At 34.8% G+C, this 25541-nt stretch overlaps 1 protein-coding gene across 1 annotated transcript; it reads right to left on the reverse strand.

Moving 5' to 3' along the window:
• Positions 1–38: 38 nt before the first annotated feature.
• On the reverse strand, positions 39–24589 carry LOC137405097 (speckle targeted PIP5K1A-regulated poly(A) polymerase-like). The gene is made up of 10 exons (XM_068091324.1): positions 24398–24589; positions 24149–24217; positions 23410–23536; positions 22588–22685; positions 17238–17419; positions 12269–12486; positions 12093–12182; positions 9680–9792; positions 1566–2088; positions 39–940 (listed from the first exon to the last, which is right to left on the reverse strand). Exons 1-10 carry the CDS (start codon positions 24533–24535, stop codon positions 597–599), a joined length of 1902 nt encoding a protein of 633 aa, XP_067947425.1. The 5' UTR covers positions 24536–24589; the 3' UTR covers positions 39–596.
• Between the last annotated feature and the right edge of the window lie 952 nt (positions 24590–25541).

The following is a 25541-nucleotide window of genomic DNA, read 5'->3' on the forward strand; positions in this document are numbered from 1 at the left end:
TCTAGCTCTACTACCACACTTGACAATCAACTCCATTAATAAACAGTTCTATTGATCATTATTGACCCAATTGATCAATATTGATCAGATTGATCATTATTTATCCTAATATTGCTGCATGATTTATTTACAATGTTTCTCCTCTTCTGATTCTCTAAACTCTTACTAGCAAGAAGAGAACGATATTTTAAGTGGTTGGCACTCCTTAACTCTGTGATATTACTTACAACATGAATAATAATAAATTCCCTATAATATATAAACACAAAATCTTACTTATATCAGATTCACTGCAGAACTAATAAAAGTAGCAGCCAACTGTTCCCAGCTGTAAACTCAGTAATCATAGCCAGTGATTATGTAGATATAGACTTTATTGTTGATTGTATTATTAGTATTCCTAAATTTATAACTCCAGAGCAGACGATTCCTATAAGCGTTGTAGTTCTTCCTGCAAGAAACTGCGTAGAACAATATGTAACAAGTTTCGAGAGTGAAACAGTTGCTATTTAGTGTTTAAAAATTAACATTCAAATGTCTGTTCATCCAGTAAAGTTGAAATATTGCTAATTTGGAGATATCTAAAAACTTTGACATCAGGAGTTGGCAAGATCTCTCTGAATGGCTCTAGGAATGACAGTTCGAAGATGCTGACATATCGCATCAAGGTAATGAGAATTCATGTCTGCGACCTCCAAGTCAATAAGGTAAAAATTACCATCATGTGGTTGGAATGTGATGGTAAAATCTGCGAGGTGAGCATTTTTTTTCTGTAAGCTTCTGTTTACTTCTCTAACATAATCGTTATAGTTGAATGGGACTCGTTTGAGAGTTGATGTGTCAAGCAGATTGTACCACTTGTTTCTTACTTGAATGGTAAAGGGTATATAGAATTCTAGTGGAATCTTTGTAACGTCTTCTGGTTTGCTTTGCTGCAATTCTACAAATAATATTCTAGATAGTTATTGATTAGACACACACTCACTCTTATAAAAATATGATTCATCTGCCAACTTAAGAACAACACTAAACTCAAAGGAGCTGTGAGCTATTATTCAATTGCTAAGCGCTTTCTTATCCGGTATATATGCCGGTGATTGTCTATGATAACAATGTTTACACTAATACAAACCAATCTGCAATTAGATCAGTGATTAGTTTGTGACACAGGGTTCTCACTATACAATACATTCACTAAAATGATAAATACTAGCCACACATTAGCAACTTGTAAAAATATAGATCATGAACTCCGTGACACTGTTGCCTCGACGATGAATGATTGATGAATAATTGAAAGTTGATGAAAAAAGCGATGAAAGTTGATGAATAATTGTGAGGACGACCTTGAGATACGTATGGAACGATAAAGTGTAAACTAGCCGTTAGCGGAAAATGTTATTTGAACAAACAGATGGTCATTCTCGTGATGAGAGACATGACAGTTATACGATCGTCTGAAAAATAGCAATAAGCTCTAATCGATGCTTCAACTAAGAATATTATCCGACAAGGCTATGAAAAGCTCACCAAAGAATCTGAACCATGCAGGAACCCAAACTGACCTGCAAACTGGGGCACAGCTGCGAATGGTTCATTTTCTCTTCTGCCAGATGGAGGATTGCTGTTCGATGTGACCAGTTGCCTTACCGGGTCACTCAGAGGATGAGATGACCAAGCAGCGGTAACAGACATTCCATAAAGCTCCGAGAGAGTACGCACCACCTGCACGCAACACCTGACATATTGTTTCATAGGACAACCCGTCTGCGAGTATGGAACATCAAACTCCAATTTTCGTCCTGCCACTTTGTAATAGTCAGCCATGGCACAAGCAAAACTGCTTCTTTCTTGGGCTGTTAGCTGAAGTTTGGCCTTGGCCATCTTTTCGTTAGTGATATGTTCAACAGGTTGCAAAAGGTACTGCAGACCCCAAAGCTGACCTTTTTGTTTGCGGTCACAGATCACTGCTCGATGGGCATACGTGAGATTTAGGCACTTTTTAAACCAGTTTCTCATCGGTTCCTTCACCCCTCTTGCTGTGTTGAAGTCTTTCTCAAATGGATCCTGTATATTAATGAACTGTTCCTGTAATCAAACAAACTCTGGGCTAACCGCAATCATCACCAGCTAGATACTTACTTGATAACCATAGAGTGAAATATGCTAAAATGAAATATGCTTCAGTGGATGAACTAGTTAAACTGTTAACTGAAAACAAATCAAATAAATACAACAAAAACAAATGAAAAAAAACTGGTAAGAGTGGCAACAGAACATCTGACTGCGGCACATAACGAAGGTGTCTTAAAGAAACTGTGAACATCAAGTGAAGTGAAAGACAAACAGATGTACTGATTGCAAGTACTGACTAATAGCATTTTATTAACCCAATAAACTGTTTCATTTTTCCAAAACCTGACTAAAATCGAGCAGCTATGTTGATATTAACCATAGAGTTATCTCCCCCTAGAGTGATAACTACACGAGCGTTTCCGGTGCCAACAAGGAGCGTTTAGGCCACGCCTCTTTTTTGTGCTAGTCAGTCGTAGTGATGACTAGATCAATAACATCAGCCATGAGAAGGGTTAAACAAGGATCATGAATTTCCAGTTGAGATAGTAATTAATGCTCATATTAAAGAAATGATGATTATAGTTTATTACTCTAATATGTGCTAATTATTTAAAGCAATTCAATACCTACCAGGGATTGCTAAACATATTATGGAAATGTTTACTTTTTCATTTCCATAAACATAAATCTTTCCATAATTTTAGGGAAATAGATATGGAAATTTTATTTTACAAGTATGGAAATGGTATGAAAATGGAAATAATATGGAAATGGAAATAATATGGAAACGAATTATGGAAATGGAATTAATATGGAAATGAATTATAGAAATGGAAATAATATGGAAATGGAAATAATATGGAAATGAATTATGGAAATGGAATTAATATGGAAATGAATTATGGAACTTTTATGGAAATGGAAATAATATGGAAATGAATTATGGAAATGGAAATAATATGGAAAGGAATTATGAAAATGGAAATTGTGACATACACGTAATCCCTGATACCTACATGACTTGTCAAGGCACTGAATAGATAGTGAGTGAAAGTGAAGGTAATGCAAGCAGTTACTCATAGATAAGATAGATAGTCATTCTGGGGTTGTATTACATTGGTGTGATGGGAAGCTAATCAACTGCCATCAACTATGAGCTGTACTACCCGGTGTTGCCCAAGTAATAAAAAAGTATTTGGACAGAAAATTTATTTTTATATAACATTTACTATTCTAACTTTTAAACTTCATATCATGAGAAAATATTTTTAAGCAGTTTAAATGAATTAAGAGGAAAAAGAAAACAACTTTAAAGGTTTGCAAGCTTTTTTAAACAACTACAACTTTTAAATTTCAGATCATGAAATAAGTGTTTTGTTGAAATAAATTAGGAAAAAAATAAAACTGTAAATGTGTTTAAATGTAAAGTAATTAGCAAGTAATGGCTAAATATAATCTGTTTAGCTATGATTACAATGAAAAATTATTTAATAAATAAGGTAATAAAAAGTCTATTTTATTTTTATATAAATATAGTTAGTAGAATTAAGTATAATTTATTTTTATTTAACATATAACAACATTTACCACTTTAACTTTCAAACTACATATTATGAAAAGTGTTTTGTGTAATTGAAATAAATGAAGAGAAGAGAGAAAATAAAAACAACTGTAAATGTTTTCAAGCTTTTTCAAACAACTACCACTTTTAAACTTCATATCATGAAAGAAGTTTTTTGTTAAAATGAATTAAGAAGAAAAATGAAACTGCAAATGTGTTTAAATGTAAAATAATTAGCAAGTAATGCTAAATATAATCTGTTTAGCTATGATTACAATAAAAAATTATTGTAATCATAGCTAATTTTTATTACTTTATTTAATAAATAAAGTAATTCACAACTACTTTTTATTACTTTATTTAATAAATAAAGTAATAAAAAGTCTATTTTATTTTTAAATAATTATAATTTAGTATAATTAAGTATAATTTATTTTTATCTAACATATAACAACATTTGCCACTCTAACTTTCAAACTTTTTGCTTGCTTACATCTAGCAAAGATGTCCACTAACTAGTGGACATCTTTGCTTCAAGCTAGTCTATGTATTTGATTGATATGTATTGAAATCTAATATTACATGCAAGGGCTGTTTGTGAACTGAGGTGTCAATGAATCGCTCTATCACCATACAATATCAATATTTTCAGTTGATGGCAGTCGATTAGCTTCCCATCACACCAATGTAATACAACCCCAGTATGACTATCTATCTTATCTATGAATAACCAATGATATACAGCCCCTCATGTGTGGGGGCTGTATATCATTGGAGTAACTGATTGCATTAACTCACTTACTTAACACCATCTATTCAGTGCCTTTGCAATGCATGTAGGTATTGAATTGCTTTAAATAATAAGCATATATTAGAGTAATAAACTATAATCATCATTTCTTTAATATGAGCAATAATTACTATCTTAACTGGAAATTCATGATCATTCTCATGGCTGACGTTATTGTTCTGTCGATCACTACGATTGACTAGCACAAAAAAGGGGCGTGGCCTAAACGCTCCTTGTTGGCACCGGAAACGCTCGTGTTGTTGAATGCACAGTTATCACTCTAGGGGGAGATAACTCTATGATATTAACTAAACTGATATATCTCATTTTTTAAACGGAAACTTGTTTTTTAATTTATCATCCTGAACATAGACAAATCATGCATCACAAGGTTCCACTGATAGCTAATACCATTTGCAAACAGGGCAACTGACAGTGCAAACAGTGCAACGACTCAGCAAAAACAGAAAGTTTTTATAATGCACCAGAGAGAAGGCAACTCTAAGATGAACAGCACAGCTACAACCCAATCTTAGTATTTATGATTTCTACTATGTTTGATAATTACTTTTTTAAATTGCTGACTTTGGCTAACTTAAAAAACTGTGTATCTCGGTAACCTCATGAGTCAAAATGAGATACAACCAACTCTCAATTACTGTATCAAGGTAGCAATACGGTATTCGAAAGTGATATTTTTATGTCATAAGAGACGAGAGCCACTAGTATGAATTGCTTGCAGCAACAACTACAGTAGAAGCTTAACCAGGGCAGTACAGAGAAATGCAGTCACTGCAGGGCTAACCTCTGATTGGCCAAGGTACAGTACTTATGAAAACAGCAGATCAGTGTGGTCATGTTCATTATACAGTGCACCCGCAGGATACGATTACCCTGTTATACGATTTTTCACTTTACAAAGTGGAACATGATGATTTTTTCACCTCGCCATACAAATCTTATTCCACCATACGAATTCAACAAAAGTTTGGCCGGAATTCAAATTTAGCAGTCGGTGTGCTTATTAAGTACGTCAAAATAACAAAGACGCTGAAATGCTTATCGTCGAAAACATTCTCACAACACCTGAAAGAGACACGATGACCAATTTCTCTCAGTTCAGCATTTCTTGTGTGTTAAAGGGTAATATTTTCCCTTTAAAACCAGTAGCAAAATTGGAGTTGCGATCCCTTGAAACAGAAGGTCAGTGGTCAGACAGCTTAACTTAATCTGCTAACAAAAATCCACTTCATTATGTATTAAACCAATGATATACAACCCTACAGGATAGGTTACGGGCATCATGTAGGCAGGGTTTAATGATCGAGCTCTGTTAGTATTGTGCTAGCCTGGGTTTTGGAGCTAACACAGTCCCCGCGCAGTGGTCGCGTTGCCTTGTTAGGTTTTTGGGTCTAGATTTTTATCGCCTATATGCGTCGATTGCGGATTATACCTGATTTCCGGTTAGTAGTACAAAACAACAAAACCCGCAACCAGCAAACACGTAATTCTCTCTTTCCCTTTTCAATTTTAGCGATATACTAGGATCCTTGGAAAATAAAACATTTCAAATTACCATAAAACATTTCAAATTACCTATTTTTATCAATTTTGAGATTTTTAGGGGTCGTAGTATATGCCAAATGTTGAATATCATTCACCCGAAATCACCCGAACAACGTCCTTTTTTCTCTAGTTTTTTATAAATATTTTGCCACCCTTAATATAAGATGACAAAGTCTTTCATCATTGTGAAATTGTTTGCCCTGGCCAATAAGATGGGACAGCAGGCAAGCTGTGCAGTGTAGTTTTCATACTGAAAATCTATATCCGAATTTGGGCTATTTCACGATGGCGACTATTAATATCATGAATGCTTGTGAATGGCAACTGACTGATCATAACGGTGACAATATTGAGCAACTATATTTATTTGACAACAAAATGAAACAAACAGATCAGTAAAATAACCACTATTGTTCATGATATTTGTAAATTTACAAGGGGCTTTATTCAGCATATCTCTTTGTTCGAGTGCCATGTTCGGGTTCATCCCAACAGAGCTCGAACATTAAACCCCGCCCACATGATGCTCGTCACCTATCCTTGTAGGGTTGTGTATCATTGATTAAACAGAACATTTTCGAGAACAGCATCGCTCAGGCTTTCTTGGCAAATTAGGTTGAAAAGGTTTCATCGAGGTTGGCTGAAAGTTATTGTGAAAACGGTGCCAGAAACTGATACCCTACAAGATGAAAATATTCGTTGGTCATAAAAATTCGCGATTTCGCAAACAGTCAATCCCGCGAATTATTAAATTCAGTGAATAATTAGTTCTATTTTTAATCACAAGAAAGAATAACTACTGCATCAAATTGAAAACTAGTCGCTAGTCTAGTTTTTAATGTAAATACTAAAAGTAATTGAGTTCCAAAACATTTTAAAAATCATTGCCTGAGCTTTGAGCTAACACCATTGGCAATGCATCACATTTATTTACAAAATTATTCGAGGTTGTCACAAGATATGTAGAATGGCGTCATCGCGTAAATAGCCGCGAAGCAGAAGTACTAGACGTAGCCGAGTTCCAAAACTTCTTTAAAATCATCGCCAGGCTTCGAGCTTTATTGCCATTGCGTCAAACTTTACAAAATTATTCAAGGTTTTTACAAGTTATTCGGCATGGCTTCAGCATAGCAAAAAAGCTCTCCTAGTCTTTTTACATTAGAATCAACTCCATCAATCTCTAATACCAAAGTCAAGGACGATCATGACTCTGATCTGGACATTATGGTATGTATTTGATTTGCAGTGCAGATATGTTTTTCCATAATCAACTGCATTAGTTAATTCTTTTGTTTAAAAACTGATCACTTTCATCAAATACTTCAGCTATTGTTTTTGTACTTCCTCAACACTCGTTAATATTTTTTCTTTTTGTGTTTACTGCAGATTGAGAATGAAACAACCTACTCCGATTATGAAAACTAGACACAAGTAGTAATATTCATCAAGGCAGGAATATTGGCAGAGAGGCAACCAGTCAACCTAGACCCCTTCACCGACAACAACTCCTTGATATCGCTGTAGCAAACATGATTAAATTATATATTTTATTTCATGTATAGATGTATTATAATTTATTACAAACTCGAGTGTACAAATAAAATATTTCAAATACAAATAAAATTTTACAAACGATGAATGGAGTAAATATAAACAGTTTAGTCCATATGGCGGTTGTCTAGCAATAAAATTAAACTGGTACTCTTGATATGTGAATACTAGCGAGTAATGGTGCTTTCTGACTAGTTATTTTGGTAATAGCAGCTTTGTCACTGTCTTGGGTAGGTGTTGAAGGCGATTCTCTCGCTACTACATGGCTGGTAAGGAAGTTATCATCAGAACTCTCCTCGTGGCTTACTATTGCAAAGTTCTGCCGGTTGGCCAAAGATTTGTGCTCGTAAAGGCGTTTTTGTTCCTTTTTTAAAAACAGATATATTTTTCTCGTAAGTAGCTGCGGTCACTTCAACCTCAATTTCCAGACCTCCCTGAATGATTGGTGATCTTCTAAGAATGACATCTACCACCCTTGCAATCATTGTTCTTCGGTGTATGATGAAAAATCTCTCTCACACTAAAACAAATAATGAAGCAGTAGGGATGGAAAAAATTAGTATTGCGTTTTACCGAAGAACCAAAGTAAAATTCAACTAATTTAGTAAATCTAAAAAACTCATTACTTACCACAAGTTGTTGGCTTATCAAAGGCCTCCAAAGCGATGAATATTCGTGAAAACCTCTTGACGCAGCAAAAATTGTTTACCGTAGAATAGCATGATCGCCTCGCAGTTGTAAGCTAAATATAAACTGGAACACGCGGTGTGCGCATGCGTAGGAATATCTATTACTAGCCGCAATAGAGTTAACTTTTCCTAGAGAGTGGCAGTTTTCAGCCGCGAATAAATTCATCCGCGAATATGCATGGAAAGACAATTTTCACGAAATATAACTCCGCAAATAAATTCATCCTGTAGGGTAGGTAGTAAAGATTTGATAAGATAAAAAATTGCATGTGTGTTTTAAATGTGTGTTTAATAAGCTAAACTTACTTAAAGTGAACTCAGAGTTTATGTATACGTACAACTGTCTTGAAGGCACGAACGCTACATTTTGATGCAGATCATAACAAATAAATACACCAAACATACTTAAAATTACCGTAGGCAACTATAGTTACTAAGGTTAACATACTATTTTGTTATTTTTTAATATGTACAGTATTTATATACAACTTTAATGATTTTTACCAGGGGATTTTTGCATTATATACTTACTATGGTTTCTATACCCCTCCATACAATTTTTTCACCATACGATGCCAATCCTGGAATGGATTAAAATCGTATCCTGAGAGTGCACTGTACATTGGAAACCTTGAAGACTATGCGTTGTGAGATGGGCTTACATTAGGTGATTCTAATTTTAGGATGGTATCTTTGTAGTCATTTGATTTCAAAGACTTGAAATTCAAAGAATGAGACTCACCTATATATAACAAAAAAGTTTGAATTGTCTATTTCCGCCAATAGAATTGTGTGTAAAATATCCAGTGGTAAAAAATTAATTAGCAAAAAATTAATTCAAAAATTAGCTCAATTTAAATCACACACAAGCAGACATGGCTGTGGACAAAGCTGCCCCAACACTTGACAAAATAGATGAGCTAGTTTAGAGTAATGTGCCTGCAGGTAAAATAAGTTCATGAAATGAGCTAATAAACTTAAATCAGGGTGAGACAACTGCAATTATTACTTTATCATATCAAGCGGATCGAACTGAACAAATGGAAGACAACTCCGTAAATGAAGAATACTTCCAGTAGGTATTAATATTTGAGGTCAAAATAGACCCATGAAATTCACAAAAAAGGCTGAGAAGGAAAGAACTGAGAGAAGCAGCTTGCTGTTGCTATAGAGACAACTCTCTGTCACGACTCGTTAATTAATTCAGCTTTTTAATCCAATGACACACTTCAACCTAGAAACTGTGTCCAGCTTTTTGTGAGCAATGAGCATAATTTTTTTACCACTATCTGTTTCAAATACATTTGAGCGACTTACAAAATAAAATGCCTGTAGGCTGCCCGCTAAAATAACTTCACCTCTGAGAAAAATAAAAACAATGTAATTAACGCATTCAGTCAAACATGAACCACCTGCAAGTTCAAGGATGATAAATAAATAACATACATTAAAGCTGGGACGCTCAGAGATGAGAAGGGGCTCTCCCTCGTAAACGGATATAATGCTTGTCTCAAACGGGAAGCGGATATAGTAGGCAAAGAATCCTTTCAGGAGTTCACCTATAGAAACGACAAAATAAAAATTGTTACGTCTGTAAGACAAGCTGAAAAAAATATGCGTAAGTTAATTGAATACCAGATTCACTGATGCAACTCCACTTCTTAAGATCTCCAAAGATATCCTAATATATACTATACTGATGCAACTCCACTTCTTAAGATCTCTAAAGATATCCTAATATATACTATAAGCCTACTTCTCTCAGGAAACAAACTGATTCGTGCGAAGACATACTACTGATAACATTTGAACGAGTAAATACTAACATATTTATAATTTATATCTTAAGCAATACTCATTACGTTTTATTGCTTACATGTTTCTAATACAAACATGAAGGACTTCTGGTGTAATAAATATAAAATTAATATAAAATAAACGTAAAGACTTGATGAGCTTATGTATGTAACTCTAATAACAGAAAATAGTTTTAGTTACGACGGCCAACTTTTCTTGGATAGTCTAAAGCTTTTACGCAATTTGGGTGTAGGTATTCATTTCTTCACTACCAAACTTTCATAACTTACAGCAGTAAATTTTCAAAACTTACAGCAATAAACTTTCATAACTTACTGTGGTAAACTTTCATCATAACTTACATCAGTAAACTTTCATAACTTACAGCAGTAATAAGCAATAAGACTTTTCTTGACATTTGATATTAATCATTGCTGAGATCCTTTTTTAATGCCAAAAACATTGTATATGTATGTAAGAGCAGAAATTGTTATTATTATATCCGCTGTACTTCACTCAATTTTATATTATATGTCAAATACTTTCCCAAGTAGATAGAGGTGAGCATAAGTCAAGGTTTAATTATATACTGTACTATTACAGAACAATTAGCTACAATATGCGATGGCTTAAACATAAGACTCCAGAAAAAAAGTTCGACAGTACATCAAACACCACAACTTGAGTAATCTGTGTCTAGAACGGCATAACACATTAAAGGTTGACTTGCAACAAAATTCACATGACAGATATTTGGTATCAAAAAGATTCACCATGTCTTACTCTGCTGTGTTGTAGGCGCCAAATATGTGGAAATGTGATTACAAACTCTTAAAATCTAAAAAATGAACAGTTAATCGCAGCCATCACGAAAACGCCGTAGATTGGAATCCCTTTTCAAAATGGCTCAAATGGGATGTAGCTGAACACAATGGCTTCTGTTAACACATTCATGCAATCGAATTCGCCGAAATATTTTCACAAATAAACTCCACGCATTCAATAAAACCATGTCTATTGTCCTTACGAATTTATTTCATCATCATTGTAATGCTGTCACTTTGAACACTGCTATCTCAAAACCTAGCCTAAAAGTTCGTTTAATTTTTTAACCTTAGCTCGAAGGAGTGCGTATCATCCTCTGATAAACATTACGAGCCTATTGGTCACCTGTGATAGTCGTAAAATGCCGCATAAATTGTTCGCGCTACTTGGCTGAAAGTATGGGTCCCATGATCAGATTACGACTAAATGATTAGACCAAGCTGAAATGAAACTGTAAAGCGAGCATCTATATTTGATGCGGGCTTTCCAATAGAACCCCGAAGTGTTTTTCATAAACTAGTGCTACAAGACGTTTTATGTTGAGCCTTTTATTAGCCTTTCATTTCACGTGATAACATCACGTGTCAAAACAATAACCACAATGTTTGAGTACGTCGAAATAAAAAGATTCCAAACTACAGCCTTTTCGTGATGGCTGCGATTAACTGTTCGATTTTAAGAGCTTGTAATCACATTTCCACATATTTTGCACCTACAACACAGCAGAGTAAAACATGGTGAGCCTTTTGATACCAAATAACTGAAATGTGAATTTTGTTGCAAGTCAACCTTTAAAGTTTGATTAATGACAAATGTGAAACAGGAGTAGACAAACCCGAAGGTTGATAAAGGCCAGCATGTTTGAACATAAATCTAATTTTTAGATTTTAACTGGCAACTCGGAGAAAAGCACACTGTCCATGCATAACACGCTTGTAAGGGAGATAACTTACTAGGTTCGTACTCCCTCATGAGTCCTTTGAAACGAGCTAAGTGTAACACGCTAGTAAGGAAGATAACTTACTAGGTTCGTACTCCCTCATGAGTCCTTTGAAACGAGCTAAGTATAACACGCTTGTAAGGGAGATAACTTACTAGGTTCGTACTCCCTCATGAGTCCTTTGAACCGAGCTAAGTATAACACGCTTGTAAGGGAGATAACTTACTAGGTTCGTACTCCCTCATGAGTCCTTGGAAACGAGCTAAGTATAACACACTTGTAAGGGAGATAACTTACTAGGTTCGTACTCCCTCATGAGTCCTTTGAAACGAGCTAAGTCATCAGGTTTTGTAATAAAACTGATTCCTTCAGCATCCTCGATCGTGTCTAAAACATGACAAAGTCGTCCAATAAATTGAGCAAGTTTCCAACATTCAGGCAGATCCAATGTTCCAATGTTTTATGAAACTCACTGTTGGGGCATTGGAGGTACTTGAGCGGAGGAACGACTTCTACCTGCTGGAGAAAGAATATGACCATAAGTGTCATGGAATAGCTATTCATCTTCTTGCCACCTCCTCCCACAAACCCCTTCTGTTTCCCCCAGAGCTTGAGCGTGAAGGCAAGCAGCTTGGCACTCTTACTGAACTGCATGACAGCACTGATGAGCAAAGAGTTTAGGACACCCATTCTATAAATAGAATTATAAAGTTAATAACACCAAATCTATAAATAGAATCATAGAGTTGATGACCCCCATTCTATAAATAGATTCATAGAGTTTATGACACCCATTCTATACATAGAATCATAGAGTTGATGACCCCCATTCTATAAATAGATTCATAGAGTTGATGACACCCATTCTATAAATAGAATCATAGAACTGATGACACCCATTCTATAAATAGAATTATAGAGTTAATCACACCCATTCTATAAATAGAATCATAGAATTGATGACCCCCCTTCTACAAATAAAATTATAGAGTTGATAAAATCAATTCTATAAATAAAATCATAGAGTTGATGACACCTGTTCTATAAATAGAATCATAGAGTTGATGACACCAATTCTAAATTTTATATACACTTGTAGAAACGTAAATGGAAAAAACCTATGCTATAGTTGTGTACTGTTTATTAAGAGTGTACAGATCAGTTAGCAGTAGCCATCATGAATAGTTGTGTACTGTTTATTAAGAGTGTACAGACCAGTTAGCAGTGGCCATCATGAATAGCTGTGTACTGTTTATTAAGAGTGTACAGACCAGTTAGCAGTGGTCATCATGAATAGCTGTGTACTGTTTATTAAGAGTGTACAGACCAGTTAGCAGTGGTCATCATGAATAGTTGTGTACTGTTTATTAAGGGTGTACAGACCAGTTAGCAGTGGTCATCATGAATAGTTGTGTACTATTTTAAAGGGTTAATAGCTGCTGCTTAGGCAGTCATCCTAAATAGCGTGATTCTCCTAAAAAGAGAAAGCCCATTTTCCTGAAGATCAACAGTTCATAGCTTAAGATTTACAAAAGTGTCATTTAAGATTAGCTAGCTATTTGTGAATCATCAGATTTTATATTTAATGTGTTTATATAGTGTCATTTAAGACATTCTAAAATATTGCAAGCTTATTATGATCAGCTGGCGGACACACAGTGATGGCCATTTGCAGCCACCAGCTCAAATGATCAGCAATGACTTTAATGAAACTGGAAACAGTATCAGCCAATGATTGGTCAGATTGAGCTGGAGATGTTTCAAGTAATATAGGATGTTTGGAGTACAAATATGATAATGGTGTTTTTTATTAATTCACTTGTTCGGCAATCATTAATTGAAATACAAATAATAAAATTTGAAAATGAAAATATATTTCAAGATCGACATGGCAAAAGAAAAGCGCACCTTTTTACAGAAAAATGAGCACATATAGTGTGCCCTCGGGTTACGACGACCCTGGTATACGATTTTTTTGCCTGGCAATGTAGAACACGCTGATTTTTTGCCCTCTCCATACGAAATATTTTTCGCCACAGGAAATCAACAAGAATTTCTCTCGAAATTCAAATTTGGAAGTTGGTGTGCTGAATACGTCGGAATACCAAATATGCCGATATGCTATTCGCCAAAATCCCTCTAATAACGAATGAAATGCTCGATCTCGCTCAGTTCAACGTTATCCGTTATTAGTTAATGGCGAAAACAAACCTGGAAACAGATAAGTGATAAAATAAATGGAAAAGATATGATGCCCGATCTCACTCAGCTGGGAGTTATTCATTATTAGTTGTTGTGAAAACGAAAGCAGAAACAGATAGGTGATCAAGTTTTAGTGATGAAAAAGTTGAAGTTCAGTAAAATAGTTCAAATACATACTAAAACTTAGCTTTAAGTATGCGTTTAGTAAGCTAAATTCATTTAAATAAAATTCAACGTTTATGTTATGCGTCTGCCTCGAAAGTAAGAACTCCCTACGGTGTGTACCGCACATATTACATTGTAATGTTACATTTTATTGCAGATCATAACCACTAAATACACTAAAGTTACTAGGCTATAAGTGACTATAGTTACTAAGGTTAACATATTATTTTGTTACTAATTTTTAATATGTGCAGTACATATATAAAATTTTGATGATTTTTACCAGGGGGTCTTTGCATTATATATTTGCTAGGGGTTTTTGTACGCATCTATACCACATTTTCGCTTTATGATACCAACACTGAAACGAATTAAAATCATATGGCAAGGGTCCCCTGTATTTATCGACTGTCTTTTACGTATAGGAACTTAATTAGGAAACATAACATTGGTGAATCTTTTGAAACTGAGCAATTTTATTTAAACTACACCAATAAAATTATTAGCCCAAACACTAACATTGGTTGACTGCAGAGACAGCTAAGATTTTTATAAAATGATTACATGACAATCCTAATTCTTCATCAAATATTATTTGATCATATCGCATGCCTGTGTACTAGCACAGGACAGATCAATGACAAATGCAGAATGTTATCATTTTTGCTTCGCTAGCTGAAAAACACTAAGTAATTTATTACTGCGCAAGTGTTCAATGCAAGGCCTCCTCGAGCTGTCTCAAACACTCAAACATCTGTCAAACAAATAAACCTATCTAAAACGATAGTAAGAATATAATGGCGGGCATTTTTTTATTTACGCTAATTTGCTTGTTAATAAATTTACGGTATCCCATAACAAAGTAAGCCATATTACATCACCATTGTAAAATTTTAAAACAAAGTTAGGGTTTATTTATACATGAAATTTAATTTGCGTTGTATGAAACTTGCATACAACAGGCACTCCTACAACATAAATAATCTGTTCCAGGAACTTTACGTTATAGAGAATTCGCGATATACGAACAGCAAAATACATAGAAATTGCCTAATCCTTTCGTAGACCTTCCCAAACTCAACCCTTTGGCTATACAAAAAGGAAAAACTAGAGATAACTTTTCAATTTGTGAGATATAACGTAACTGCAGTATTTTTGGTTCGTATTAACAACTTTTCTCCTTTTTCTGATCAATATCACTGGTTTTATAGACAGTGATTGTGGTAATTTTACAATAAGTTGATGGGGAACACACAAACTAGACGTTAATTAACAACAAATTGTTTATTTTTTCTAGATAGCGAAGTCTATTCTGTAAAGTAAAACTAATATAAATTTTATACGTCTACAATAAAGCAAAACAAAAACATATTTTACTATAAAAAGATGTTACTATATAAAAGGTGTTTATGCTCTAATCCGTTCTAAGCCTCCACAAAACTCATAAATACATCAAAACTATTAATACATGTACATGCAGTAGTTAAAACCTGTAATAAAGACATGTTAGAATTATATTACTACTAGCTGTAGTACGCGGCATTGCCCAGGTAATAAAAATCTTTGAACACAAAACTGATTTGTATTTAACATATAACAAAATTTGCCATTCTAACTTTCAAACTACATATCATGAGAAAATGTTGTGTGTAGTTGAAATAAATTAAGAGAGAAAATAAAAACAACTGTAAAGGTTTTCAAACTTTTTCAAACAACTGTAACTTTTAAACCTCATGTCATGAGAAAATGGTTTTGTGCAGGTCAAATGAATTTTAAAAAAATGAAACAACTATAAAAGGGTTTAAATGTAAATGTGCAATAATAGCTAAATTAAGTCTGTTTTGCTACGATTACAATAAAAGATGATTTAGCATTAATACAATTAATACGAACTGAGAAAACAAAATGGAAATCCTGAATATGCTTAATTAATAATAACAATTCTTGCATTGAAGTGTGTGTGTGGCGTGCGAAAAAGGTTATACTGTTCCACCAGAAGCTATCCATCAAAACATTGATTACGACGATACTGGTACCTGTCGACACTGGTACAAATGTAAAAATAAAACATTGTACTGTCTTTGTCTGACCGAACGGAGAGAGAATGTAGAGGCTCTTCTTACGGAGATAATACAATTGTCCGCGTGAAAAGAATCGGCCTTGACTGCAATTTAGCAATTGAACCTAACGAAAAAATGAAAATAGAAGTTCAAGAAAACAAGAAAAAGCATTGTGTTTCATAGAATTCATAGTTTCAAATAAGACGTCATTTAGCATGTGCATACGCTATACGGTATATGATAATATCTTTGATCAATATGCCTTGTATAGTTCAGTGGTAGAGCGCGTGGATTTATAAGTTGCGGTTGCAATCTCCGTGGGTTCAAATGCATCAGAATGTGGAATTTTAATTCCAAGATTTTAATAGCTATAGCTGGACATAGACACGGACAGACACCCAAACTTTGAGACATACATAGAAAAAGTATGCTTGGAAAGAAAAAACCAAAGAAATGACGAATAAAAACTATCAACGACCTGCTTGTTCATTTACCTTTGGCCTTGGTTGTCTACACTAAGCTGAAAAAAAACCGGAACACGGGAGGACAGCAATTGGAAGAGGTGGGAGTCGTATTATTGTTGTGATTTTGTTTCGCTCAGAATCACTGTTTTAAGAATGTAAGAAGAAAGATTTAAAATTTAAGACTGAAAAACTGTCATCATGCAGAAACTACAGAACTTCAATTGTTAGAAATGAAAGTTATCCTGCTCTGTATGTGATACATGACAACTCCAAATTATACAACATTCGACAACACTAGTTGTTTACTCACATTTGCTAGCCGATGATTCTGAGTGAGACATGTTGTATGTCGTACTCACAGGACAAGACATGAAACAAATGAGCCAAATAAGAATGGCCGTTCGGCCCTTCTAATCTAGAAATATCTTTTGTAAGTCAAAACAAAATTTCTATCAAAAGATGTTTCGCAACTCAAAAATTTCCTATAGAGAGTCTTTTGTAAATAGAGGTTTCAGTATGCTCTTAAAAGAGTACAGACATACACACTCTACCTTCTGTTAAATGATACATCACACTCCATGTCTTGATTTAGGTGAGAGAACTTGATAAGGGGGACTCTTGCAGCTTTGATAGGCACAATGTTGGTGATACCAAGTTCGCGTTGGCTTCTATACAACCGGTTTATGAGTTGGTTGAGCAAGGACTTGGTGTTGGGTATTGGTCTGCTCCACATCTAAAGGAAGGTTACCAACAGGTTATAGAAGGATGATGCATCAAATAACGGCTAACAGATTTCAACTGTACGTGATAAATTTTTACCACGCCATTTAAATAAATAGTACTTCCTGCTAAACAGCAAACAGCATTGAATCGTGCAAGTGGTAACACTAACAACGTGAGCTTTATATTATATGCTTTCAATGCCAAATACCAAATGTAAGGTAACATTATAAGCAGTTTATCTGTACAAATGTAGATGATTTTGAGCAGATAACTCCAAAGTTACATCTTTGACTTGAAAGCTAAAATACTTACCTATCTATTAAGGATGCACAGATGACAAAATAGGAAATGATAATTAGAAGAGCTCCACTTGAAAAAGAGATCATTTCTAATATTGTTATAAAAATATTCAAACAATAGGTTAAATTAGCAGCACTTTACTAATGTCAAAAGTTATGTAAGATAATAGCAAAAACTTATTTGGCTGCAAAAATACAGTACAACGCTGTGTCAAGTCCACATGCATGCAGTCAGATCAAGGTAGTTATTTCATATGAATGTATTACAATCAAAATTCAACTTTTGACCCCGTCAATGTACAAGCTTTTTGATGCACAAAGCACAATTTGAATAACCATCACACCCAACATCTAAAGTAATTGCCGATATACAACGTCTAAAGTTTCTTGAAACTTTGCAGTTTGGGAACCAGCTCAGTTTTTCTTTGGTTTGATTTTATTCGTTTTACGCTATTCAATTAACATTAAAGAGTACTTAAATTTTAAAACTAAATCATAGATCTCAGAAACACTAGTAGAATGATAGTTGGTCTGAAAAAGGGAAAAAAGCAATGTTTTTTTTCAAATTAATGCCAGAAATCAAAGAAAAACATTAGAAAATATCTTCTGATAAATTCTTTAAAGGTTGACTTGCAACAAAATTCACATTACAGTTATTTGATATGAAAAGAGTCACCATGTCTTACTTTGTTGTGTTGTAGGTGCAAAATATGTGGAAAGGTGATTACAAGCTCCTAAAAGCTCAAAAACAAACAGAAAATCGCAGCCACACGAGACCGCCGTAGTTTGGATTCTCTTTCCAAAGCGGCTCAAATGTGATGTAGTTGTGAGAGATGGTTTCTGTTTACACTTTCATGCAACCTTATGTGTCAAAATATTTTCACAAATATACTTCACGCATTCAATAAAACCATGTCTATTGTTCTTACGTGTCTGTTTTATCGTTATTGTAATGCTGTCACTTTTAGCAGTGATATCCTATAACTTACCGTAAAAATTCGTTTAATTTTTTAGCCTTAGTTTGAAGGAGTACATATCATTGTCTGATAATCATGACGAGCCTGTTGGTCACTTGTGATAATCGAAAAGTGCTGCAGAAATTATTTGCAAAGAATGGGTCACATGATCAAATTACGACTTGCCGATTACACCAAACCGAAACAAAACTGTAAAGTAGCGAGTATCTATATTTGATACGGGGTCTTCGGTACAACCCGAAGTGTTTGTCATAAACTAGTTCTACGATAAGTTTTATACTGAGCTTTTTATTGGCCTTTCAATTCACGTGAGAACATCACGTGACAAGACAATAGCCAAATTTCATGGCTGCGTCATCGAAATAAAGAGATTCCAATCTACGGCGGCTTTTCGTTTTTGAGCTTTTAAGAGCTTTTAATCACATTTCCACATATTTGGCACCTTTAACACAACAGAGTAAGACATGGTGAATCTTTTGATACCAAATAACTGTAATGTGAATTTTATTGCAAGTCAACCTTTAACCCTCCAGCTAATCTCACTAATAGTGTGCAAAGGGTAGGCAATTCCTAGAATTGAGTCAGAGACTTTTGTTTTATAACTGTATTTAGGAATGTTGCATAAAAGCTCATTGCACTCATTGATGTTTGCCGCCAAAGCTGGCATTTTATGTCCAATAGAAGAAGAGTTATGAGCATTGACCATTTTGAGCCGAATTTAGATAATTGCAATGATGCTATCAAATAATATGCTATAATCGGCGAATTTATGTAATATAATAATAATAATCTATCAAATACAAATATATATTCAAGAACAAAAAACCATAGTTATAATTCATGCCGAAACAAAAGTGCATTTTTGAAACAAAAATATTTGCATTGTTTGCTCGGCCAGTTCTGTTTTTATTGGTGCTTTTGTTTGAAACTATGTCAGCTTCTTCTGGCTGTTCAATACCTTCCACAATGACTGCTGACCTTGACTCTTCTTCTGCACTGCTAAACTAGTTGATATTAGCATCCAAACAGATTTTTTAGCAGAGTAAAACTTTTACGTGTCGCTATTTATAATACTTTTCATGTAAATAACGAAAAACCTTTAGCCACATGCGCACTCTGCACAATGTTTAGCATCAAAATTCAATCCCAAATGTTAAACGCTTTTTTACATACGTCAAAGTATCAAGATCGCGTTAAAGAAGAAACTACTATTAACCTAATACAGTTATTAATTATTTCTGTGGTCTTTAACGAAAAACTGCAAAGCTTTGGAATTAAATAATGAACTTTCGATACAAACTGCAACAACGTTTAAATGTTATTGATGTAATTGAGTCATTATTAGTACCAATTTGTGGACAATTTTTTACTGACCACTTAAGGTTTCGTAAAAATCAAGGAATGTCAAAGTGGTGCTCAAATAGAGGTGGCGTTCAATTAAAAGGTGGCACTTTATTTTTTAACCCTTCTGCTATAGTGGCGCTCAAATAGAGGTGGTGTTCTAATCAAGGTGGCGTTCAAATAGAGGTTTTACGGTATCTCTTTAAGGTGAGGGCCCTCAACGAAATGCTAACTCTTACATAATGAACTATCAGTATAAGAAGCATTGAGTGATCCCTGTAGCCAACTAGTAGCAGGCACTACTTATGCTACACAAAAACTGTCCTTCGATCCCATGCATGCTTCTTATCAAAAAATTGAATGTAATCACTCACATCTCTATAGGGTGTGGCTACTGATTCTGGTAAATCAGCAATGTGCATCATTTGAATAAAACATATTTCCGTGAGTTCGCTGTAATAGCACAAATATACTTGCTAAAAGATAGGCTGGGTGCTGACTGATGATTACAAGTACAGTGCACCCTCCGGGTTACGAGTACCTTGTTTTACGATTTTTATGTCTTACAATGTGGAACATGATATTTCTTCGCCATGCAATTTTTTTTCGCCATATGACATCAACAAAATTTTTTCTCAAAATTCAAATTTGGAAGTTGGTGTGCTGAATACATCGGAATAACAAATATGCCGATATGCTATTCACCGAAATCACTCCCACAACGACTAAAAGAGATATAATGCTCGCTCTCTCTCAGTTCAACATTATTCGTCATAAGTTATAGTGAAAACAAAACCAGAAACTAAAGTGATAAAATTTTAGACAATGACAAAATTACAGTCTAGTAAAATACATATTAAAACTTAGCTTCAAATGTGTGTTTAGTAAGCTAAATTCCTTTAAGTTAAATTCAACGCTTATGTTATATGTCTGCCTCGAAGGTAAGAACTCTCTACGATACGCACTGCACATAATACAGTGTAATGCTACATTTTATTGCAGATCATAACTACTAAATACAATAAAGTTACTGTAGGTAACTACAGTTACTAAGGTTAACACACTATTTTGTTACTAAGTTTTCAACATGGTTACTATGTACAAGTATATAAAATTTTGATGTTTTCACCAGGGGTGCCTGCATTAAAATTACTCTGGGTTTCCATACCCCTTTATAAGACATTTTCGCCTTACGATGCCAACACTTGAATGGATTAATGTCATATGGCGAGGGCTCACTGTAATTGGGTTACTCAAACTGCTCAGAGATAAGTGCATCCAACTTTTAATGGATTTGTGTGCTTTTAAAGGTTGGTTCACACTATATGTCAGCATTAAAGATGAACTTTCACTAAATTTTAGCAGATGTTATTAGAAAGTATCGTATGTTTATATCGGTTGTGATTGTTGTTGTTTGTGGTGGTCTGACTGCCAGGATGTTTCAAGATTAAAATCGACAAAACTTGATCGCAGTTGAAACACTCAGAGCGCTTATGCCAAAATGATGTCACTAATTTTTATCGTAGCTATTATAGTTGATGTCGCCTATTGCGTTCAAGTTGTAGCATTACCTGTCTCTATCCTGTCAGTTTCTTTGCAAGTTCTAAAGACGTAATAATCGCACCCTCGCTTGATCTGCGTGTTTTAACCTTTAAATCTTTAAAAAGTTTTTGCGTATGTTCATTTTTAACACCGCAATACATCAGTGATCATTTGTGATAACATTGTTCACACTATGACAAACCCATCCGCGTTTATATCGGCAAATGGTCTACGACACGGTGTTCTCATTACATAATTTGTTTGCTGGAATGATGAAATACTAGTCTTACAGCAATTATCACAAAGGGAAATGTAGATTAAGCAATACACGACGGCCAAGCACCATCGCCGAAGCGGTGCACATTGCACAGACTGTTTCGGATGCTCAAGAAAATTCCAGGAAAGTTTGACAACTGCAATGTTTCCAACCATATCTGCATTGCCTCGGCGATGTCATCGATTACAGCACACATAGTTGACGAATAATCATAGAGAGGCTAACCCCAACATATGTTGATACAGTGTGAACCAGCCTTTAAAGTCCTACTACTAATACTAAAGCCTGGTTCCCATATACGTCGCAAAGCAGCGGCGACAGCACCGCAGGCAATTAGCGCTGAAATGTGAACCTACATGCCAGGTACCACTGGTAGCTGCCAGCGGTCAATGCAAGAGTTTAGCGCTGTTCACGTTTCGCAAAGAGCCGCAGGCAAAACCTTCCCGAAATGCACTGTACAGGTGAAGGTCACTATTATCGAAACGGGATGGCGAGCGAACATTTTTTATGCAGTTATTAGCGATGTAGCTGTATGTGAACAGAAGCCGCCGAACCTAACGTCACAAGCGTTTTGCTGCAAAACATTACCACCGGGTTCTCGCAATCGATATGGGAACCAGGCTTTAGGCAATCTTTTAGGTGATATGTAAGTGCTCCTTCATCTCCAATAACATTGTCATAGCATAAAAACATCTTCAACCACTAGAGGAAAAATGACTAGCAGAAGACAAGATGTACTTACATTCTTGATGGTGCCATTCGTGAGTAAAACCATGTCAAGGTCACAGTTCTTCATACCTAGCTCATTGATGGAAGAGCCAAAAGCATAGAGGTAGCAACCTAGAATAATAAAGTTGCCAAGGTGAACAGCATTCATAAGAGACATTTCACTCGAGAAACGATGGTGGTAGTATGAGTCTGTTACAAAAGGAAATCATGAGAACATTTGGGTAAATATCAAGTCTTTAGCCGTTAAAATGTTTTAAGTATTCATCTAGTCCTTGTGTGGACAGCTCCATTTTGCCTACTTACTTAATTTCACTTGATAATTAACGAGAGAGACAAGTCTAAATATCATGTATAGAAGTGTGTGCTAACAACAATAACATATGCGAATAGGAGTAACTCACACAGCAAGAGAATTAATGTATGTTTAATGCAAAACTGGCTAAAGTGTGCATAAAGCGATGATGAATGATGTAAATTTGTTGGCTTGTCTGTAAAATTTGTTGGTAAGGATAATGAAATAAGCAACGAATGAAAACCTTGAGACCCAATATTATATACAAAAGCAGCATTAAATAGCTTTGTATTCGCAAAGTGAATATCTTAAATGCATAGGCGGTATTTTAATTAATGATAACACATATCATCTGTTGAGAATGTCAAATCGACTAAAACTAAAGTGAAGGCATTCTCAGGAGATGACGACTGCCATACAGATGAGAAATCTAGTAAAATGAATATACAGAAGCCGTGTTTGTGTAAGCCACTTGTGACATCTCATCTTCACAGACAGTTAACATGACAGGCACACAAAACGCTTAGTAAAATTGACACCTACACGGGGTTTGACCAGCAAGCGCAAGCTTGAAGTGGCACTCGATCATTTCGAGAAAAGTACTACGTAGTCTATGGTCATCAGGCTTTAGTGACAGGTGTTCATAGGTGAAAACCATCTGTTCCGATAGCTGCAGTAAAAAAACAACCAGTAAAGAAGTAGGAGAACACAAATCTTGTTTCCTACATTATGTTTTAACTTTGTTTCTGCCTTTTTCTTTAGGTTTATTGCCTTTTTAACGAATGAATCAAACAAATTCAATATCCATATTTCAAGCTAATGTACAACCTCTATTTTTCCACCTTTTTCCTATAGTGGCGATCAAATAGAGGTTTTCCAGTAATATGTACTGACAGTGCGGTTGGCAATGATGACTTTATAGATGTCTAGAACTAGATCCTAAAGATAGTTTAATAAACTAGTCCGAGGTTTGTAATGTACAACAACCACTATTAATATACTGACGTAGCCACTCAGAGTTTCTGGTTGCTCTGTATTATGCTATTATCCACAAATCAATAAAAGAAAAAATGTTTTGATTGTTTTGAAAATATTGTTGGGTTTGCATCAAATATGGCGACTATCAGCCAAACATTGCCTTCAGTAGTACTTAAAGAGACGCATGGCCTTGCCGAGTATTGAAGTGAATATTGTGCAAAAGCCAGACTAATAGTCGTCTCAACACACAATTATCTGATAGCAACTAATTTAGACTACTGTAAATAATTATTTGTGTACTTACAGAGGCCAGATTTGCCATTTGAGGAATTGCGGAGGAGACAATGTCACTTTCGCTGACACTACTAGTGTTCTACAAAATACTGTAAACTTTTCGACATTCATGGGGACCATTTTGCATAGTAGTTATATAATTATAAGTAACCAAAACCCCAGTAACCATAATTGTTGTAAACCCCAAATAAACTGCCGATTACAGTATTAAGTCAGGATATTTTAAAGCAAGTAAGCAAGCACATAAATATATTCATACAGCATTGAAAGATGATGATCTGGAATAATGTTGTCTGCCTTGTGGGTTCGATAGTGGGTAGGGCCTTGCATTTTGTCTAGAGTATTTTCCTTTGCCTTCAGTACGACCATCCTTCCACTTCCTGTTTCCTTTGGGCATGCTTAGAATATCACGTTAGCAGCCAGCTAGAATATGACTCCAAACGTGTTGCTGAGCCTCTAAAAAAACCGTGAACATGTTTATCTCAATAGTTAGCGACCTAATCAAGGTCACAAACATTTTAGGTATATTAAGAGTGAACTATTGAGATTCAAAACACTAGTAATTATGAAAAAGGAAAAATACCAGTAATAATACTCCAAGCAAGAATTAAACTAAGGATTTAATGTAACATGACGTAGGCCCCCCCCCTCCGTAGGCCCTACTGTATATGGCTTTTAAGTAAATCTCCGCACTGCAAGTCGCACAAACTCTTCAAAATGTAACTATTGGGTTGGCGAGTTAATAAGATTAGAGTATCGCAATCAGGTGCTTTGCATAAAACCGTTATTGTATCTTATTAACTGCAGCAAGGCTAGTGGCGCTGTGAAGCCTGATTGGCTCAGTGGTTACATTTTAAGGCTGAGTATCCAAAATAAATTTGGTAGACTTGGTATTCAAATGTACGACTACTAAACGATACAGTAATTGGAGAGCTACCATCGATTATTTCTAAAATACAATAGTCATTAGCATATCCTGTATTTATCATGGCAGTTGTCACGTGAGAAAAATTATAACAAATAATAAATTAAATAATATATGCAATAAACGAAATAATATAATATATTTAAACTATATAAATATATTTTTGTTTGTATAAATATAATGTATTTCTAAATTACTCGTAGTGTGGTGCAAAGCTACAGCTTTGTCACTGGAGAAAATTTAATAATATTTTATAAATATGTATGTATATAATTATTCAAACTAAATGAAAGTTTCAAAACTTAATAAAATACAACTTGTAAATGCAATTGTGTTTTTGTGTGGTTCTATATAATGTTGTGTAAGGTAGCACTCCTGACTGCTTTTCTCACGTAACAAATAAATTTTTTCGAACTGGCAAAGTGGCTCTTCCTGCCAGGTAAAGAAATTTTCTCTATATCAATCAACTGTCAAATCA

Source organism: Watersipora subatra, chromosome 1 (genome assembly GCF_963576615.1).
Source record: "Watersipora subatra chromosome 1, tzWatSuba1.1, whole genome shotgun sequence".
Classification (NCBI taxonomy): domain Eukaryota; kingdom Metazoa; phylum Bryozoa; class Gymnolaemata; order Cheilostomatida; family Watersiporidae; genus Watersipora; species Watersipora subatra.